The following is an 18,096-nucleotide window of genomic DNA, read 5'->3' as shown; positions in this document are numbered from 1 at the left end:
CATGGTTACCTATTGTAATCACCTTAGTTCTACACCGACAGGTCGTATCTATAAAGACATCCTGCACCATTGCGACAAGCGCAGAGAAAAGACGGCCAGCTTAATACTTCTCCCCGAGTCACTCAATGATTAACAAGACGCAGTAGTGCAGCCATGCTCTTCCCTTTCCACCCTCAAGTTCCATTTGGCATAATATGAACTGGGGGCAATACTGTGTGGTATAAACCAGGAGAGAAAGCCTCGGCACAGGGTAAACATAGCGGGCTGGGGTGACGCGGCACACACACACACAGGACTTCATTCAGAGTCAGTCGAAGCGGCCGCACGGTCGTACGCAGCCGATGTTCGCTTTACTGCGCATGCGTACAGTTCGCAATGCGCGTGCGCAAACTAGCGGCTACGATCACAAATTTCTCTCTCCTTGAACACCGCCAGGTCGGTAGTTTGAGTGACAGATTGCGGCGTTTGTGGGTGGTAACAGGGGAAGGTGCTTGAAAACGGGGGAGTGGAGATCCGAACGCAGGCGTGCCTAATTATGCGAACGGCGTTTTATGGGAGTGCGTAATTAACAAAGTAGTGTCATGGCACACGTGACAGGGGAGGTTTTAGACTGACATGATCGTAGAGCTTAAGAGACGGTATGGTCAACCTTTAGCTCTACGACCAGTTCCGATGGTATACGATGCGCGCGATTAATCCTTATATAGCCGGAGATGACGTGTAATGCGTACGAGATGTGGGCGTATTTTTAGCGAACCGACCGCATCCACCCTTGGTCGGCCAGCTAACGATCCGACCTTAGGGACGCAACATGCGTGTGCATCATTAGCATATCCGGCCCCTTTTTCTCTACGACCGTGCGGCCGCAACGACCGACTCTGAATGAAGTCCACAATTCCAATCTCTTATGATGACCGGATCGCTTTAAAAAATTTAAGTAACTTGTTGCACAAATGCTTCATATGTGAACACCGGAGGAGGAGAGGAGTTCATCAGGGCTGCGCTCTGTGCTGTGAATGTTTTGGAGGTCGTCTCGTTCTGACAGCTGTAAGACGTCCGGCTCCCGGCAGCAGCTGGTGAGGCCAACGCCGCGCTGTGGCAAATGGGTTAAAGCAGGTGTTACCATTAGCATGAGATTTACATGGGAATGACAGCACAGCTGGAACGCAGGCCGCCGTGAGCAGCACACAGAATGCAAACGTCACCCAGCCTCCCACAGCAGCCGTTCCTGTCCCATTCGCAGGCGATGTGAAACGCTGGATTACAGGGGCACACTGACCATGCTGGACACTGGGTCTCCGTCCCCTCCTGACCATACCGTCCGCATTCGATGCTCAGGACCACTTGTGGGGGATATTTATAAAACTGTGGCACAAAGCCAATCGGGTTCTAGCTGGCATATTTGTGGAGCAGTTTAAAGATTGAAAGCGAACGTCTGATTGGCTGCCATGAGCAACTACATTTCTTGCGCACTAGGGGCCTGATTCAGATCCGGTCGCTATGAGCGTAGGCTCGCTCGATGCGTATGCAAATATTTGAAAGGGACGCGGCGGGGGAGCGATCGCTCGCCAAGGCATAAGCACGCACATCTTACCTGTACGAGCGTTCGCTTTGTGTATGCAGACTCCCCTTAGCGTATGCAGAGACGCCCACTGCCCCACGTCATCTCCTGGAAGTTTGTGAAAACATTGGTACATCGACCACTATCGGATGTGAACGCAGCGCTTGTGGTAGCTTTTTTCTACCACAAGTATTGCAAGGAAAACAGAGTAAAAAAATGGCTGGTGATGTGTACTATGACGCTGCCTGTTAATTATGCACGCCTCTAAAACGGCGTTGAAACGCTCAGGCACGCCTGTTTTCGCACCTCCACTCCCCCGTTTTTTGCTGGACTGCCCCTGTCACCACCCACAAACAGCCTCTCCTGTCGCTCACTGTGCCGGGCTGGCTTTGCTGTGCGAGCGAGGGATCTGCGAACGCTCTGTGTAGTTTGCGCACGCACACTGCGATGCATACGCATGCGCAGATTAGCAACCATCGGCAATACCGAGCGCACTGCGGATAGCGTCCGGGTCTGAATCAGGCCCTAGGGCCTGATTCAGACCCACTCGCGAGCGGCTGTCCGCTCGCAAGTGGGTCGATGGTCTGCACTGAGCATGCGCACGACGGAGGGAGCTCCGTCGTGCGCATGCGCCAGACGCGACGAGCGAAGGAAAGTCCTTCGCTCGTTGTGTCCGATCAAAGGGGGCGTGCTGTCAATGTTGATTGACAGCACGCCCCCTTTGGTGGGCGTGCCGGGGGCGTGCCTCCCTGACGGGGGCGTTCCCACGGGAACGCCTCCCGTCAGAAGCCGGCCCACTGACATCACTAGTGATGTCAGTGGGAGTGATTTTGGCTCTGATAGAGCCAAAATCACTCCGGAGTTTGCGGTTGAAAACCTCAACCGCAGGCTCCGGCTCGCAATTTCGATGGTCGCGATGGTCTCGACCATCGCGGCCATCAAAAAGCACGCTCGTATAGCCTGTGGGTGGTGACCCACAGCTATACGAGCGTCCAGGAGGACGCTCCATGAAAATGGAGCCCGGCCCTCATTCAGAGCGTGCGCTCTGCTCAGAGCGTACGGCTCTGAATGAGGGCCCTAGTTTCCATAAAGAAACACACACACACTACTGAAAATATACTGTATGATAGAGAGCTGTCCTCATAAACCTTACAGCGTAAGACGCCCGGCGCTACTGACACGTGTAGCGTAACATTTCATTCTTTAAATTTATCGCAGAAGCAGCGAAACGCAACTCGCAGAGCTGTACAGAGGCTCAGAGGCTGTGTTGTGACTTTAGCAGTACAGGGATTAGTTTTGAACATGTACAAAGACCTGAAGCGCAACAGAACTTGCCGTAAGAGAAGGCCGCGGCCGTCGCCTTGTAGCGCTTCATACACAGGTTCAGACTCCTTCGCAGACAGATGTACATATGTCGCACATCAAATGGATCCGTGTTATCTAGTAATGTAGTTTTGTCACTTCCAGTTGTTTTATTTATGCGAATGAGACGCACATTTTGATTGAGAAAGGCGCTCTGCGCGGCTGAGTCGCCCAGGTCCTGGTGCGCAGAGAGGGGCTATGTGCCGCGACTAAAGCCAATACTGTACGAGGACACATCTGTATCCTGATTTCTCTCAGTACATCAGCAATAGAACCGCACTGACAATAACACGGATCTGGTTCTTCTAGGACGATCTTTCTCGTGACAGAATTGGGCTTTTGGCTCCGACCCCGAGTCGCATGCACCTCCATAGGCCGCTGCATCCTGTGCTGCACCTACCCCCTGGACGGCGCTCAAACAGTCAGAACTGAGGGTCTGATTCAGTCCCGCTCGCTAGATGCGTATGCAAATTCGGCAAGGCAGGCGATCGCACGCCAAGACATAAGCACGCCCACTATGTCTTGGCGTGCGATCGCTCTGTGTATGCAGACGCCCACCAGCCTGTCTTAAGACACCCACTTGCGCACGTCATCTCCAGGAAGTGTATGCAACTATCGGTACCATCGGATGCATACGCAGCACTTGTGGTTGACCGTACCCTACCGCAAGCACTACAGTGTAAAATTCAGCCAAGTGACATGTACTATGACACTGCCTGTTAATTATGCACGCCTCTGAAACGGCGTTAAGACGCTCAGGCACGCCTGCGTTCTCACCTCCACTCCCCCCGTTTCTAGCGGCCAGCCCGTCACCACCCACAAACGGCTTCTCCGGTCACTCATTCAGCCGTGCAGTCTATGCGCGGCGAGTGAACGCTTCCCGATGGCTAGCACTGGTTCACGCACACGCACTGCGATGCGTGCGCAGGATGCAAATATCGGCTGCCTGCGTGCGAACGGTTCCTAGCGAGTGTGTCTGAATCAGGTCCTGAGCTCCTAAGGGCTGGGCGGGTAGGGACGCCTTCTCCGAAGCACTAGTGTGCTATGTCTGTAGGACGCTCCGAGTGGCAGAACAGATCCCATGGCACAGTACAGGAGCTGTGAGCCGGAGCAGGGTGCTAGTTGCAGCATAGGGTGTGCACGGCTGGTACTGCCCCCCAGGGCATCCCACACTGTGCAACGGCACAGGCAGCAACGCCTTCCTTACGGCCCTGACATTCAGAATATGGATATTTAACGAAATGCTAATAGGACGATACCCCCATCTCCAGGTGTACACAACGGCATCCTCACCTATTCTCCCGGAAGCAGCCTCTCGCCAGCGCTGAACACATTACTGTGTGCTGGGCTGGGGTGAGTTCAGCCGTCTCTGCTCCCTACCTGCCCTCAACCCGCGCTCAGCTGCACTGCTAGAGCCGCCAAAGGTAGTAGACAGGAGGGGAGTGCGTTCACCCCCCCAGGATCCGCCCCCCACTCACCTGGAGAAACGCACAGATGAGTTTCTTCACCACTACACATTTTGCGCAGTTTGCTAAATTTTGCTAGAGGCGTCCGAATACGCGAGCTGTCTGCGACTCAGAATCAAACCCTTTATTTATTTTCATCATACCTGTGAATTCTGGGGGCGTTATCCAGCAGAGGACGCAGCATTATAGCAGCCGAGATAGAGAAGAAAACAGCATTGGATCGACTGCGATCCCATTGGTCGGCTGACTGACTTGCGCAAGCCGGCCACCGCAGATACAACAAAGAGGTCAGGAAATCTCCGTCAGCTGACGGAGCAGATCCTGGCCTCTATCCCCCCCCCCCCCACACCCCAATGGTAGAGACACGCCTCTGTTTTGGAAAAACGTAGGACGTCAACACCCCCAAATGACAGCAGACTGTCAATCACTGACAGTCTGCTGTCGCTCCGCGTGCGATCGTGCAGGACCTGTTATGCGCATACATACGTGCAATGCTGACTAAGGCCCTCTGCCCACAAGCTCCCGCAATCAGTGCTTTGCCAGCGGATGGCATAGTAGCCAGAGGTTGTCCAGGGCTCAGAAATGCAGAGATGTACTGTATGGGCAATATAAGCAGACGGATTTTACTCTGTACCTTTACATTCTTTCGTGTGTGAATAAACGATGGGATTTTGGGGATTGTTAAAAAGCATAAACCACAAATTCTCTTCAGTGCCGCGAGGGGTTAAGCCAGACGAGTTTGCTGCTTTTTACAGTTGCGTGAAATCCAAACTTCTGGCGCCGGTTATGTGAGCTGCCTCTCTTTACAATCACATCCCCTGAGAGCGCCCATCTGAGGGGGATAGAGCCTGTCTGGTCACCTCGGCTGCTGGACGGAGTTAACCCTACGCTGGCTGCACGTCCGCCTCTCTCTCTGCACACACTAGGTGGAGGTGGCCGGCCTGGGAATGATCGTAGCCTGTGATGGGTATAGAGCAGCGTTACAGCGGGGCTTATCCTCAAGATGCTTGTATACCTTCACGCCAGGGGATAGGAGACTGGGTAATGAAGTGAGATATAGCAGCAGCAGGGTGGGAAGTGGAAAGAAGTGTTGAATTCAGTAGATCAGCAGCCGCTGCTATACAATAGGTGCATACACACGGGACGATTGTTATGAACAATATGGACGATAACGATATTATTCAACGATATATCGTTCAGTGCACGACCAACGATGCACGCTCCCGCTGGGCGATAAGGATGTCTTTTGTCGTCCGTACAAACAGTGACGATATCATCAAGAATTGCCTGTTCAGAGATGTGACAGGATGACGTCACTTATAGAGATCTCTCATAGACACCTGTCAGTGTGTACACCCAATATCTATCATATATATCTATCAGTGTGTACACCCAATATCTATCATATATATCTATCAGTGTGTACACCCAATATCTATCATATATATCTATCAGTGTGTACACCCAATGTCTATCATATATATCTATCAGTGTACACCCAATGTCTATCATATATATCTATCAGTGTGTACACCCAATACCTAACATATATATCTATCAGTGTGTACACCCAATATCTATCATATATATCTATCAGTGTGTACACCCAATATCTATCATATATATCTATCAGTGTGTACACCCAATATCTATCATATATATCTATCAGTGTGTACACCCAATGTCTATCATATATATCTATCAGTGTACACCCAATGTCTATCATATATATCTATCAGTGTGTACACCCAATACCTAACATATATATCTATCAGTGTGTACACCCAATATCTATCATATATATCTATCAGTGTGTACACCCAATGTCTATCATATATATCTATCAGTGTGTACACCCAATGTCTATCATATATTTCTATCAGTGTGTACACCCAATACCTAACATATATATCTATCAGTGTGTACACCCAATGTCTATCATATATATCTATCAGTGTGTCCACCCAATGCCTATCATATATATCTATCAGTGTGTACACCCAATATCTATCATATATATCTATCAGTGTGTACACCCAATGTCTATCATATATATCTATCAGTGTGTACACCCAATGTCTATCATATATATCTATCAGTGTGTACACCCAATGTCTATCATATATATCTATCAGTGTGTACACCCAATATCTATCATAGATATCCATCAGTGTGTACACCCAATGTCTATCATATATATCTATCAGTGTGTACACCCAATGTCTATCATATATATCTATCAGTGTGTACACCCAATGTCTATCATAGATACCTATCAGTGTGTACACCCAATGTCTATCACATATATCTATCAGTGTGTACACCCATCACATATATCTATCAGTGTGTACACCCAATGTCTATCATATATATCTATCAGTGTGTACACCCAATATCTATCATAGATATCCATCAGTGTGTACACCCAATGTCTATCATAGATATCTATCAGTGTGTACACCCAATGTCTATCATATATATCTATCAGTGTGTACACCCAATGTCTATCATATATATCTATCAGTGTGTACACCCAATGTCAATCATATATATCTATCAGTGTGTACACCCAATGTCTATCATAGATACCTATCAGTGTGTACACCCAATAGCTATCATATATATCAGTGTGTACACCCAATGTCTATCATATATATCAGTGTGTACACCCAATGTCTATCATATATATCTATCAGTGTGTACACACAATATGCATACCTCCCAACATGACCCTCTCCAGGAGGGACACAATGCTCTGGTCCTGGACTTCCCTGGTAAGAGGTTGGGCTGCAGCGCAGTTCAAAATTCAAATAGGGGAGTCACACCAACTGTCATTTCACACACTGCCAAACATCACTGGCTGGGACACACTGGCAGTTGGTGTGACTCCCCTATTTGAATTTTGGACTGTACTGCAGCCCCACCTCTGGAGCCTCCACCAATCATAAATCACCAGGGAAGTCCAGGACCAGAGCATTGAGGACCTCATTCAGAGTCGGTCGTAAGCGGCTGCTCGGTCGTACGCCTAACGACCGAGAAACTGAAAAAGGAAGCAATCGCATGGCCGGTCGGTCGCAACCAAACTGACGCCCATACGTGAACAATGCACCTCCTCTAGCTAGCGAGTGATAGCATCTAGCGATCGAGTCAATCGTTGTCAGTCATTGTCAGTCGCTGTATGTTAATTTTCTTCTGATGGTTGCGGCCGCTTGTGTTGTGTTGATGCCCACATGTCATGTTTCCATGCTCTATCGATCAGCTTGTTAATAGCTTGTTGACAATTATTTAATTACTGTTTTAAAGTGTTGGTGTTTTTTTTTATTTCTTTATTTTTTGCATTCTGCCAAATGCATAAAAATTTTATATATATTCTTGAAAAAAAAAAAATAATAATATTGAACAAACTACTGAAATCGTGTCTGAGTTAATAATGAAATATATACATGGTTAGTCAAGGTATTGAAAATGCAGAGGATATGAAAAGACTGGTGGAGGCTAAATAATGCAAATTACACCAAAAATTGAAAAAAAAACAACGCATAGAATAAGCCATCCCCATGAAATGTATTCTTATTATTCTCTAATGCAAAGGCAGCTGAATCAATTACAAGCCAATTAGCATTATGCATGTAATTATTAGCTACAACAAACGATTATTAGCTGCTTGCATTGTGTGGCACAAAATAGAAACATCAATAACATTCGATAGTATCGATTGTACTCTGGGGCATGAGAGAGCACATACCCAACCTCAAGCTGTACGATCAGCCAGGCCTCTAACCTGCTCACAGAGTGACATCTTACTACGTTCTACTACTTCCGAGGACAAGTCACTATGGGATACAGGTTGCTATGGAGGACAAGTCGCTATGGAGGACAAGTCGCTATGGGATTCAGGACGCTATGGAGGACAGGACGCTATGGAGGACAAGTCGTTATGGAGGACAAGTCGCTATGGAGGACAAGTCGCTATGGAGGACAAGTCGCTATGGAGGACAAGTCACTGTGGGATTCAGGACACTATGGAGGACAAGTCACTATGGAGGACAAGTCGCTATGGAGGACAAGTTGCTATGGAGGACAAATCGCTATGGAATTCAGGACGCTATGGAGGACAGGACGCTATGGGATTCAGGACGCTATGGAGGACAAGTCGCTATGGAGGACAAGTCACTGTGGGATTCAGGACGCTATGGAGGACAAGTCACTGTGGGATTCAGGACACTATGGAGGACAAGTCACTATGGAGGACAAGTCACTATGGAGGACAAGTTGCTATGGAGGACAAGTCGCTATGGGATACAGGTCTCTATGGAGGATAAGTCACTATGGGATACAGGTCGCTATGGAGGACAAGTCACTATGGAGGACAAGTCACTATGGGATACAGGTCACTATGGAGGACAAGTCACTATGGGATACAGGACACTATGGAGGACAGGTCGCTATGGAATATACAGCAGGACGCTATGGAGGACAGGTCGCTATGGAATATACAGCAGGACGCTATGGAGGACAGGTCGCTATGGGATACAGGACGCTATGGAGGACAGGACGCTATGGAGGACAGGACGCTATGGGATACAGGGCGCTATGGAGGACAGGTCGCTATGGAATATACAGCAGGACGCTATGGAGGACAGGTCGCTATGGAATATACAGCAGGACAGGTCGCTATGGGATACAAGTCGCTATGGAGGACAGGTCGCTATGGGATACAGGGATCTATTTATCAAGCAGTGAAAAGTGTGGAGAAGTGACCAGTGGAGAAGTTGCCCATAGCAACCAATCAGCTCCTACCTATTATTTTATAGACTGTACTTGATAAATGCTACTTGAAAGCGAATTGGTTGCTATGGGCAACTTCTCCACTGGTTCACTTGTCCACACTTCTCACTGCTTGATAAATAGACCCCACAGGCTTATGTGGAATACAAAACAGTAGGCTCTGAAAAGTGATAAAGTGGAGAATGATAAATCACCAACCAGTCAGCTCCCAACTGTCATTTTTCAAACACAGCCTGTAACATGACAGTTGGGAGCTGATTGGCTGCTCGTTTATCACTCTCCAGTTTATCACTTCTCAGAGCTTAGTACATCTCCCCCAAAGACTTTTGCTATCGGTGCTAACAGTGCATCTAGCAAATAAAAGAATGGGGGATTTTCTTCATATTTTGATTAAAAAGTGGAGACCAGGTCACTATGAAGGGCAGGGTGCTATGGGATTAGATTGCTATAGGATACTGGTTGCTATAAGATACAGGTCACTATGGGATACAGGCTGCTATAAAAGTACAGGTATTTATGGAGGACAGATTGTTATGTGATACAGTTGCTATGGGATACAGGATACTATATGATGATACAGGATACTATATGATAGAGACTGCTAGAGAGCATTGGTCGCTATGGGAGCTTGCACCGTTTCCATGTGCAGCCGTATCAAGAACTGTTGCTGCTAATATATAAATACATATGGGAACGCCCATCCCAAATACATGAAAAGCTGTTGATATACTTTCCTTGTGACAAATGGTATTAGTGATTAATCTCCCCCACAAAACACAGTGACACACACAACACAGTGACACATCAGCACTACACGATACAATGTTAGCACAGGGATTGTCAAAGTTTATATCAAAGGCACCAACTTCCCGGCCGACTGTGTAGCAATATATGTGATAGTCTGTCCGAGTTTATCATGCAGGCGCCAAACAGCCAGAGCTCACATCCCACCCACTTAGTAACCACTAGTGAAACTACCCCTCAGATGGACCACACAGCATGGCAGAGCACGTTTCTGCGACGGAGCCAAGCACACCCTACACTGCAGCCCCCTAATGTACAGTACTTTCCCTGGACGGTATCAACCACCTGTCTGTGAGTGGAGGGTGCACACGGAACACTAGGATTCCTTAAAATGCAAAGTATGTGACAAGGGCGTGCTAATGTGAGGTTTCTGACGAAATTATGTCCTTGGGGGTGGACGGGGACCCCTAGAGATTCACAGAATTATTCTACACAGTGACTACAAAACAGGAGACCGCCAGGGAGATGCCAACCAAGCCCGGGGCATGGCATTATACATGTGGTAGTGTCATTCAGCTTTTGTGGGTAAATCTGAAATTCTGGAAACGGGGGGTTTATTCACAAGTAACTTGGTGGGAACTAGTCCATAGAAACCGTTCATCATATTGTTAATGTGGCTTTTCAGGGATAGTGTCTGATAATAACACGAACAAGTGGGAATAAGCCCCTATGTGTCATTGTAGCTGCCCTAAAATCTCAAAAGAACTGTAAATATAATTCATTATTATTCTCATTATTAGATGTCAAAAGAATTCAATTATTATACATACATATTACACACACAAACACACCAAGACACCAACATCCATAAAATAATGTTACTTCAGATGATACTTTTTTGACAGCTCATACTCCCTGAGAGCCCATATACTCACTGACATGTTATACTTGTTAAGTTCTTGTATACATACAGACACATTATACACTTACTGACACATTATACTTACTGAACCCTTGTACACTTACTGACACATTATACTCACTGAGCCCTTGGACAATTACAAACACATTATACACACTGAGCCTTTGTACACTTACTGACACATTATACACACTGAGCCCTTGTACACTTACTGACACATTATACACACTGAGCCCTTGTACACTTACTGACACATTATACACACTGAGCCCTTGTACAATTACTGACATTATACTAACTGAGCTATAGTACACTTACTGACACATTATACACACTGAGCCCTTGTACAATTACTGACATTATACTAACTGAGCTATTGTACACTTACTGACACATTATACACACTGAGCCCTTGTACAATTACTGACACATTATACACACTGAGCCCTTGTACAATTACTGACACATTATATACACTGAGCCTTTGTACACTTACTGACACATTATATACACTGAGTCTTTGTACACTTACTGACAACATTATACACACAGAGGCCTTGTACAATTACTGACACATTATACACACTGAGCCCTTGTACACTTACTGACACATTATACACACTGAGCCCTTGTACACTTACTGACACATACTCACTGAGCCCTTGTACACTTACTGACATTATACTAACTAAGCCATTGTACACTTACTGACATTATTCTAACTGAGCTATTGTACACTCACTGACACATTATATACACTGAGCCTTTGTACACTTACTGACATACTAACTGAGTCCTTGTACAATTAATGACACATTAAACACACTGAGCCCGTGTACACTTACTGACACATTTTACTAACTGAGCCCTTGTACACTTACTGACACATTATACTAACTGAGCCCTTGTACACTTACTGACACATTATACACACTGAGCCCTTGTACACTTACTGACACATTATAAACACTGAGCCCTTGTACACTTACTGACACATTATACACATTGAGCCCTTGTACAATTACTGACACATTATACACACTGAGCCCTTGTACAATTACTGACACATTATACACACTGAGCCCTTGTACAATTACTGACACATTATACACACTGAGCCCTTGTACACTTACTGACATTATACTAACTGAGCCCTTATACAATTACTGACACATCCACACAGAGCCATTGTACACTTTCTGACACATTATACACACTGAGTCCTTGTACACTCACTGACAAATTATACAGTGAGCTCTGGTACACTTACTGACACATTATTCACACAGAGCCCTTACTTAGATTATACTAACTGAGCCATTGTACACTTACTGACACATTATACTTACTGAGCCTTTGTACACTTACTGACACATTATACACACTGAGCCCTTGTACACTTACTGACACATTATACGACTGAGCCCTTGTAAACTTACTGACACATTATACACACACTAAGCCCTTGTATACTTACTGACACATTATACGACTGAGCCCTTGTACAATTACTGACACATTATACACAGTGAGCTCTTGTAAACTTACTGACACATTATACACACTAAGCCCTTGTACAATTACTGACATCATACTAACTGAGCTCTTGTACACTTATTGACACATTATACACACTGAGCCTTGTACACTTACTAACACATTATACTAACTTAGCTCTTGTACACTTACTGACAAATTATACACACTGAGCCCTCGTACACTTACTGACACACTATACACACTGAGCCCTCGTACACTACTGACATTATACTAACTGAGCCATTGTACACCCACTGACACATTATACACACTGAGCCCTTGTACACTTACTGACACACTATACACACTGAGCCCTTGTACACTTACTGACACATTATACAGACTGAGCCCTTGTACACTTACTGACATTATACACACTGAGCCCTTGTACACTTACTGACATATTATACTCACTGTGCCTTGAACACTTACTGACTTATACTCACTGTGCCCCTGTACACTTACTGACACATTATTATACTCACTGACATTATACTCACTGAGACTTGTACACTTACTGACACATTATTATACTCACTGACACATTATGCTTACTGAGCCCTTGTACATTTATGTGACAGCACATGTAACATCTGTACATAACCTGCAACTTCATACTCAGGTATAATACATTTAATAACAGTCACTGAGTCCTTGTGCACTTTACCGACATCACACATAATGAATATGCACAGCTTGCTACAACTTCACTGAGACAGACCCTGTACACTCACTGGCAGCACCTACTCACTGAGCCACTGTACACTCACTGACATCACACATAATGAATATGCACAGCTTGCTACAACTTCACTGAGACAGACCCTGTACACTCACTGGCAGCACCTACTCACTGAGCCACTGTACACTCACTGACATCACACATAATGAATATGCACAGCTTGCTACAACTTCACTGAGACAGACCCTGTACACTCACTGACATCACACATAATGAATATGCATAGACTGCTACAACTTCACTGAGCTCTAATATAAGAACGTTTTCATAAAGCTCATACACCACACTGAACCCTTGAAGACTTACTGATACCACATGCTCACTGAGCCATTCTTCACTTACCCACATCAATAATCACTATGCACTTCTTTTATTGAGCCCCTAAATACACAATACTTGTACTGACAGCATCTACTTACTCTAACCCAGTACACTTACTGACACCTACCCACTGAGCCCCTGTACACTCACTGGCAGCACCTACTCACTGAGCCCCTACACCCTCACTGTGCTCCAATGTACTCAATAGCAGTACCTCCTGACTGAGCTCCTGTACACCAACTAACACCTACTCATTGAGCCCCTGTACACTCATGGCAACATCTACTCACTGAGTCCCTGTGCACTGGCAGCAACTACTCACTGAGCCCCTGTACACTCACTGACAGCAGCTGCTCACTGAACTCCAATGCACTTACTGACAGCAGCTCCTGACTGAGCTCCTATACACTCACTAACACGTACTCACTGAGCCCCTGTACACTCACTGGCAGCACCTACTCACTGAGCCCTGCACACTGCCTCCCTGGCACTGCAGCACAGTATGTGTTACTCACGGGGTCTGGCTCTGGCTGCTGTGTGACAGGCGATGCAGAGCAGAGAGAGCACTCCCAGGATAACGCCTGCAGGGGACATGCTGCTTGCAGAGACTCCGCTTCCCTAGCACTGACCCCGGGCTATAAGAGCTCTGCAGCCAGACTGAGAGTCAGCAGGACACAGCTACGTCAGGGTCTCCCCCTGCACTCAGCCAGCCACCAGCAGGGGCGCCCCCTATAGGACATCACAGGAACTGCACGCCTCTCATATACAGCTATTCCAGTGTTTTATATATAGCAGCAGGCCACTCAGACTGCTGGGGGGACTACAAGTCTCAGCATTTCTTATCAGCAGGGGTGAGTCTACTAGTGGCTCCCCAGGTGCTGTGGGACTACAAGTCACAGCAGGGCATGTTCATTGCACACTTTTAGTTCACACCATCTGGAATGCATGTTGCCTAAGAATAAGAACCTATATAAACATAATTATATCTATATTTTTGTGCAGGCATAACTCTGGTTATACCTACAGGAATGTGTGCAAATGTGTAATGTGTTCCTCATAATAACTAGACAAGCCGGGTACCAATACTCCCATAACTGTACCAATACTCCCATGCCATACCAATACTCCCCTGCCTGCACCAATACTCCCCTGTCTGCACCAATACACCCATGTCTGTACCAATACACCCCTGCCTGTACCAATACTCCCCTGCCTGTACCAATACTCCCCTGTCTGTACCAATACTCCCCTGTCTGTACCAATACTCCCCTGCCCGTACTAATACTCCCATGCCTGTACCAATACTCCCCTGCCTGTACCAATACTCCAATGTTTCTAGTTCTACCAATACTCCCCTGCCTGAACCTATACTCCCCTGTCGGTACCAATACTCCCATGCCTGTACCAATACTCCCCTGCCTGTACCAATACTCCCATGCCTGTACCAATACTCCCCTGCCTGTACCAATACTCCCCTGCCTGTACCAATACTCCAATGTTTCTAGTTCTACCAATACTCCCCTGCCTGAACCTATACTCCCCTGTCGGTACCAATACTCCCCTGCCTGTACCAATACTCCCCTGCCTGTACCAATACTCCCATGTCTGTACCAATACTCCCCTGCCTGTACCAATACTCCCCTGCCTGTACCAATACTCCCCTGCCTGTACCAATACTCCCATGCCTCAACCAATACTCCCCTGTCTGTACCAATACTCCCATGCCTGTAAAGAACCTTTTATACTAATAGTTTGGGAGATTATTACATCTTTCAGGCGATCTACAGAAAATTGCTCTGTCCCATCTACCCTCTGACAGATACATAGTGATATATTCTGCAGATTATTACATTACTGACCTCTATAGAGATCTGTAGAATATTGCTCTGTCCCATCTACCCCTGACAGACACATTGTAATTTATTCTACATTTCTTTTACATTACTTACCTCTCAAGTGATCTGCAGAGCATTGCTCTGTCCCATCTAACTCCTGAGAGACACATAATGATATATTCTGCAGATTATTACATTACTGATCTCTCTAGTGATCTGCAGAACATTGCTCTGTTCCATCTACCCCCTGACCGATACATAATGATATATTCTGCAGATTATTACATTACTGACCTCTATAGAGAACTGCAGAATATTGCTCTGTCCCATCTACCGCAAAAAGGAGAGGGGGGGGGGGGGAGGAGCAGGTGCACACTATAAGCACTAAGAATACAAATGATCAAAATATCTATAATAGACTGCAATAATTAACATGGTTTTAAATGTAAGGTTTCTTAGTACATGTTTGGCCAAAGATGTTTGTCCACCTACCACGTCACGGTGAACCTTATACAGGTGGGTCCCTAACATCTCTAATACTAACACACTAATTAATTTATCTAGGTCTTACCCATCATAGAGACCATTAGATGTGTGTACGGCAATGCAAGGACCCATACCAGTTAAAATCACCTGGGGCAGGCAGGAAGAGTGCTAGCCCAAAGAAGGGGTCTCACCTTCAGAATGTACCTTAAATACACACACACCTGTATAAGGTTCACCGTGACGTGGTAGGTGGGCAAACATCTTTGGCCAAACATGTACTAAGAAACCTTACATTTAAAACCATGTTAATTATTGCAGTCTATTATAGATATTTTGATCATTTGTATTCTTAGTGCTTATAGTGTGCACCTGCTCCTCCCCCCAGAACTATTGGTCTCAGCATGGTAGCACCTATTATCATGTTTAATATTAGGATGTGCAGCCCAGCCCCCTCCCATTTCCTGTGTGTGTGTATTTAAGGTACATATACTAGTGTATGGGGACAGCGGGCCATTCCGGGAGAGGAAGGTAAGCAGGCGATATCTGTGATACTAGTGTATGGGGACAGTGGGACATTCTGGGAGAGGAAGGTAAGCAGGAGATATCTGTAATACTAGTGTATGGGGACAGCGGCCATTCCGGGAGAGAAAGGTAAGCAGGAGATATCTGTAATACTAGTGTATGGGGACAGCAGGCCATTCCGGGAGAGGAAGGTAAGCAGGAGATATCTGTGATACTAGTGTATGGGGACAGCGGGCCATTCCGGGAGAGGAAGGTAAGCAGGAGATATCTGTGATACTAGTGTATGGGGACAGCGGGCCATTCTGGGAGAGAAAGGTAAGCAGGAGATATCTGTGATACTAGTGTATGTGGACAGTGGGCCATTCCGGGAGAGGAAGGTAAGCAGGAGATATCTGTGATACTAGTGTATGGGGACAGCGGGACATTCCGGGAGAGGAAGGTAAGCAGGAGATATCTGTGATACTAGTGTATGGGGACAGCAGGCCATTCCGGGAGAGGAAGGTAAGCAGAAGATATCTGTGATACTAGTGTATGGGGACAGGGGGACATTCCGGGAGAGAAAGGTAAGCAGGAGATATCTGTGATACTAGTGTATGGGGACAGCGGCCATTCCGGGAGAGGAAGGTAAGCAGGAGATATCTGTGACTCTAGTGTATGGGGACAGGGGACCATTCCGGGAGAGGAAGGTAAGCAGGAGATATCTGTGACACTAGTGTATGGGGACAGCGGGCCATTCCGGGAGAGAAAGGTAAGCAGGAGATATCTGTGATACTAGTGTATGGGGACAGCGGCCATTCCGGGAGAGGAAGGTAAGCAGGAGATATCTGTGACTCTAGTGTATGGGGACAGGGGGCCATTCCGGGAGAGGAAGGTAAGCAGGAGATATCTGTGATACTAGTGTATGAGGACAGCAGCCATTCCGGGAGAGGAAGGTAAGCAGGAGATATGTGATACTAGTGTATGGGGACAACGGGCCATTCCGGGAGAGAAAGGTAAGCAGGAGATATGTGATACTAGTGTATGGGGACAACGGGCCATTCCGGCGGCCGGCAGCGCACTGTCTGTGCGTGGCCAGTGCAGGAGTTATAGACTCTGGGCACTAGAGTGCGCCCAGAGTCCATAGAGTATGCACAGGCCGCGACGGCCATTTTCCCTGTTGTGCGCATGCGCAAACGATGGGAAAATGGCCGCGACGGCCATTTTCCAGACGTTTTTATTGCGCCAGACCCCCGCTCTGACGTGGGACTCCGGAGAGGTAAGTAATGCTATCGGAGCAGGGTGTGCGGTGCGGGTCCCCCCTGGACCCAGGGGCCCGTGTGCCCCGCACAACCTGCACCAACTATAGATACGCCCCTGGTGATATTAGGGTATGGGGACAGTGGGCCATTCCGGGACAGGAAGGTAAGTAGGAGATGTCTGTGCTCCTAGTAGTATTCCCAGCAGTGCCCTTAGTAGTAGTCCCCCCCAGCAGTGCCCTTAGTAGTAGTCCCCCCCCAGCAGTGCCCTTAGTGGTAGTCCTCCCCCCCAGCACTGCCCTTAGTAGTAGTAGTCCCCCCCAGCAGTACCCTTAGTAGTAGTCCTCCCCCCCAGCACTGCCCTTAGTAGTAGCCCCCCCTAGTGCCCTTAGTGGTAGTAGTCCGTCCTCCCCCCCAGTAGTGCCCTTAGTGGTAGTAGTCCCCCCCAGTGCCCTTAGTAGTAGTCCATCCTCCCCCCCAGCAGTGCCCTTAGTGGTAGTCCCCCCAGCAGTGCCCCCCGCCCGGCCAGAAACACACACACAAAGAAAATAAAACTCCGCTTACCTTGATCCC

General features: G+C 47.0%; 1 protein-coding gene across 1 annotated transcript in view; it reads right to left on the bottom strand.

Annotated features, from left to right (window-relative positions):
• Positions 1-14,109, bottom strand: part of CHRDL2 (chordin like 2) — a 189,559-nt gene extending 175,450 nt beyond the window's left edge. The window contains exon 1 of the mRNA XM_088445827.1: positions 13,961-14,109. Within this exon, the coding sequence (XP_088301953.1) occupies positions 13,961-14,039 (79 nt within the window). The 5' untranslated portion in view covers positions 14,040-14,109. The remainder of the gene's footprint in view (positions 1-13,960) is intronic.
• Between the last annotated feature and the right edge of the window lie 3,987 nt (positions 14,110-18,096).

The sequence above is a fragment of the Taudactylus pleione genome, unplaced genomic scaffold (genome assembly GCF_031769625.1).
Source record: "Taudactylus pleione unplaced genomic scaffold, aTauple2 ptg000390l, whole genome shotgun sequence".
NCBI lineage: Eukaryota > Metazoa > Chordata > Amphibia > Anura > Myobatrachidae > Taudactylus > Taudactylus pleione.
This window is presented reverse-complemented; position numbering and strand designations above follow the sequence as displayed.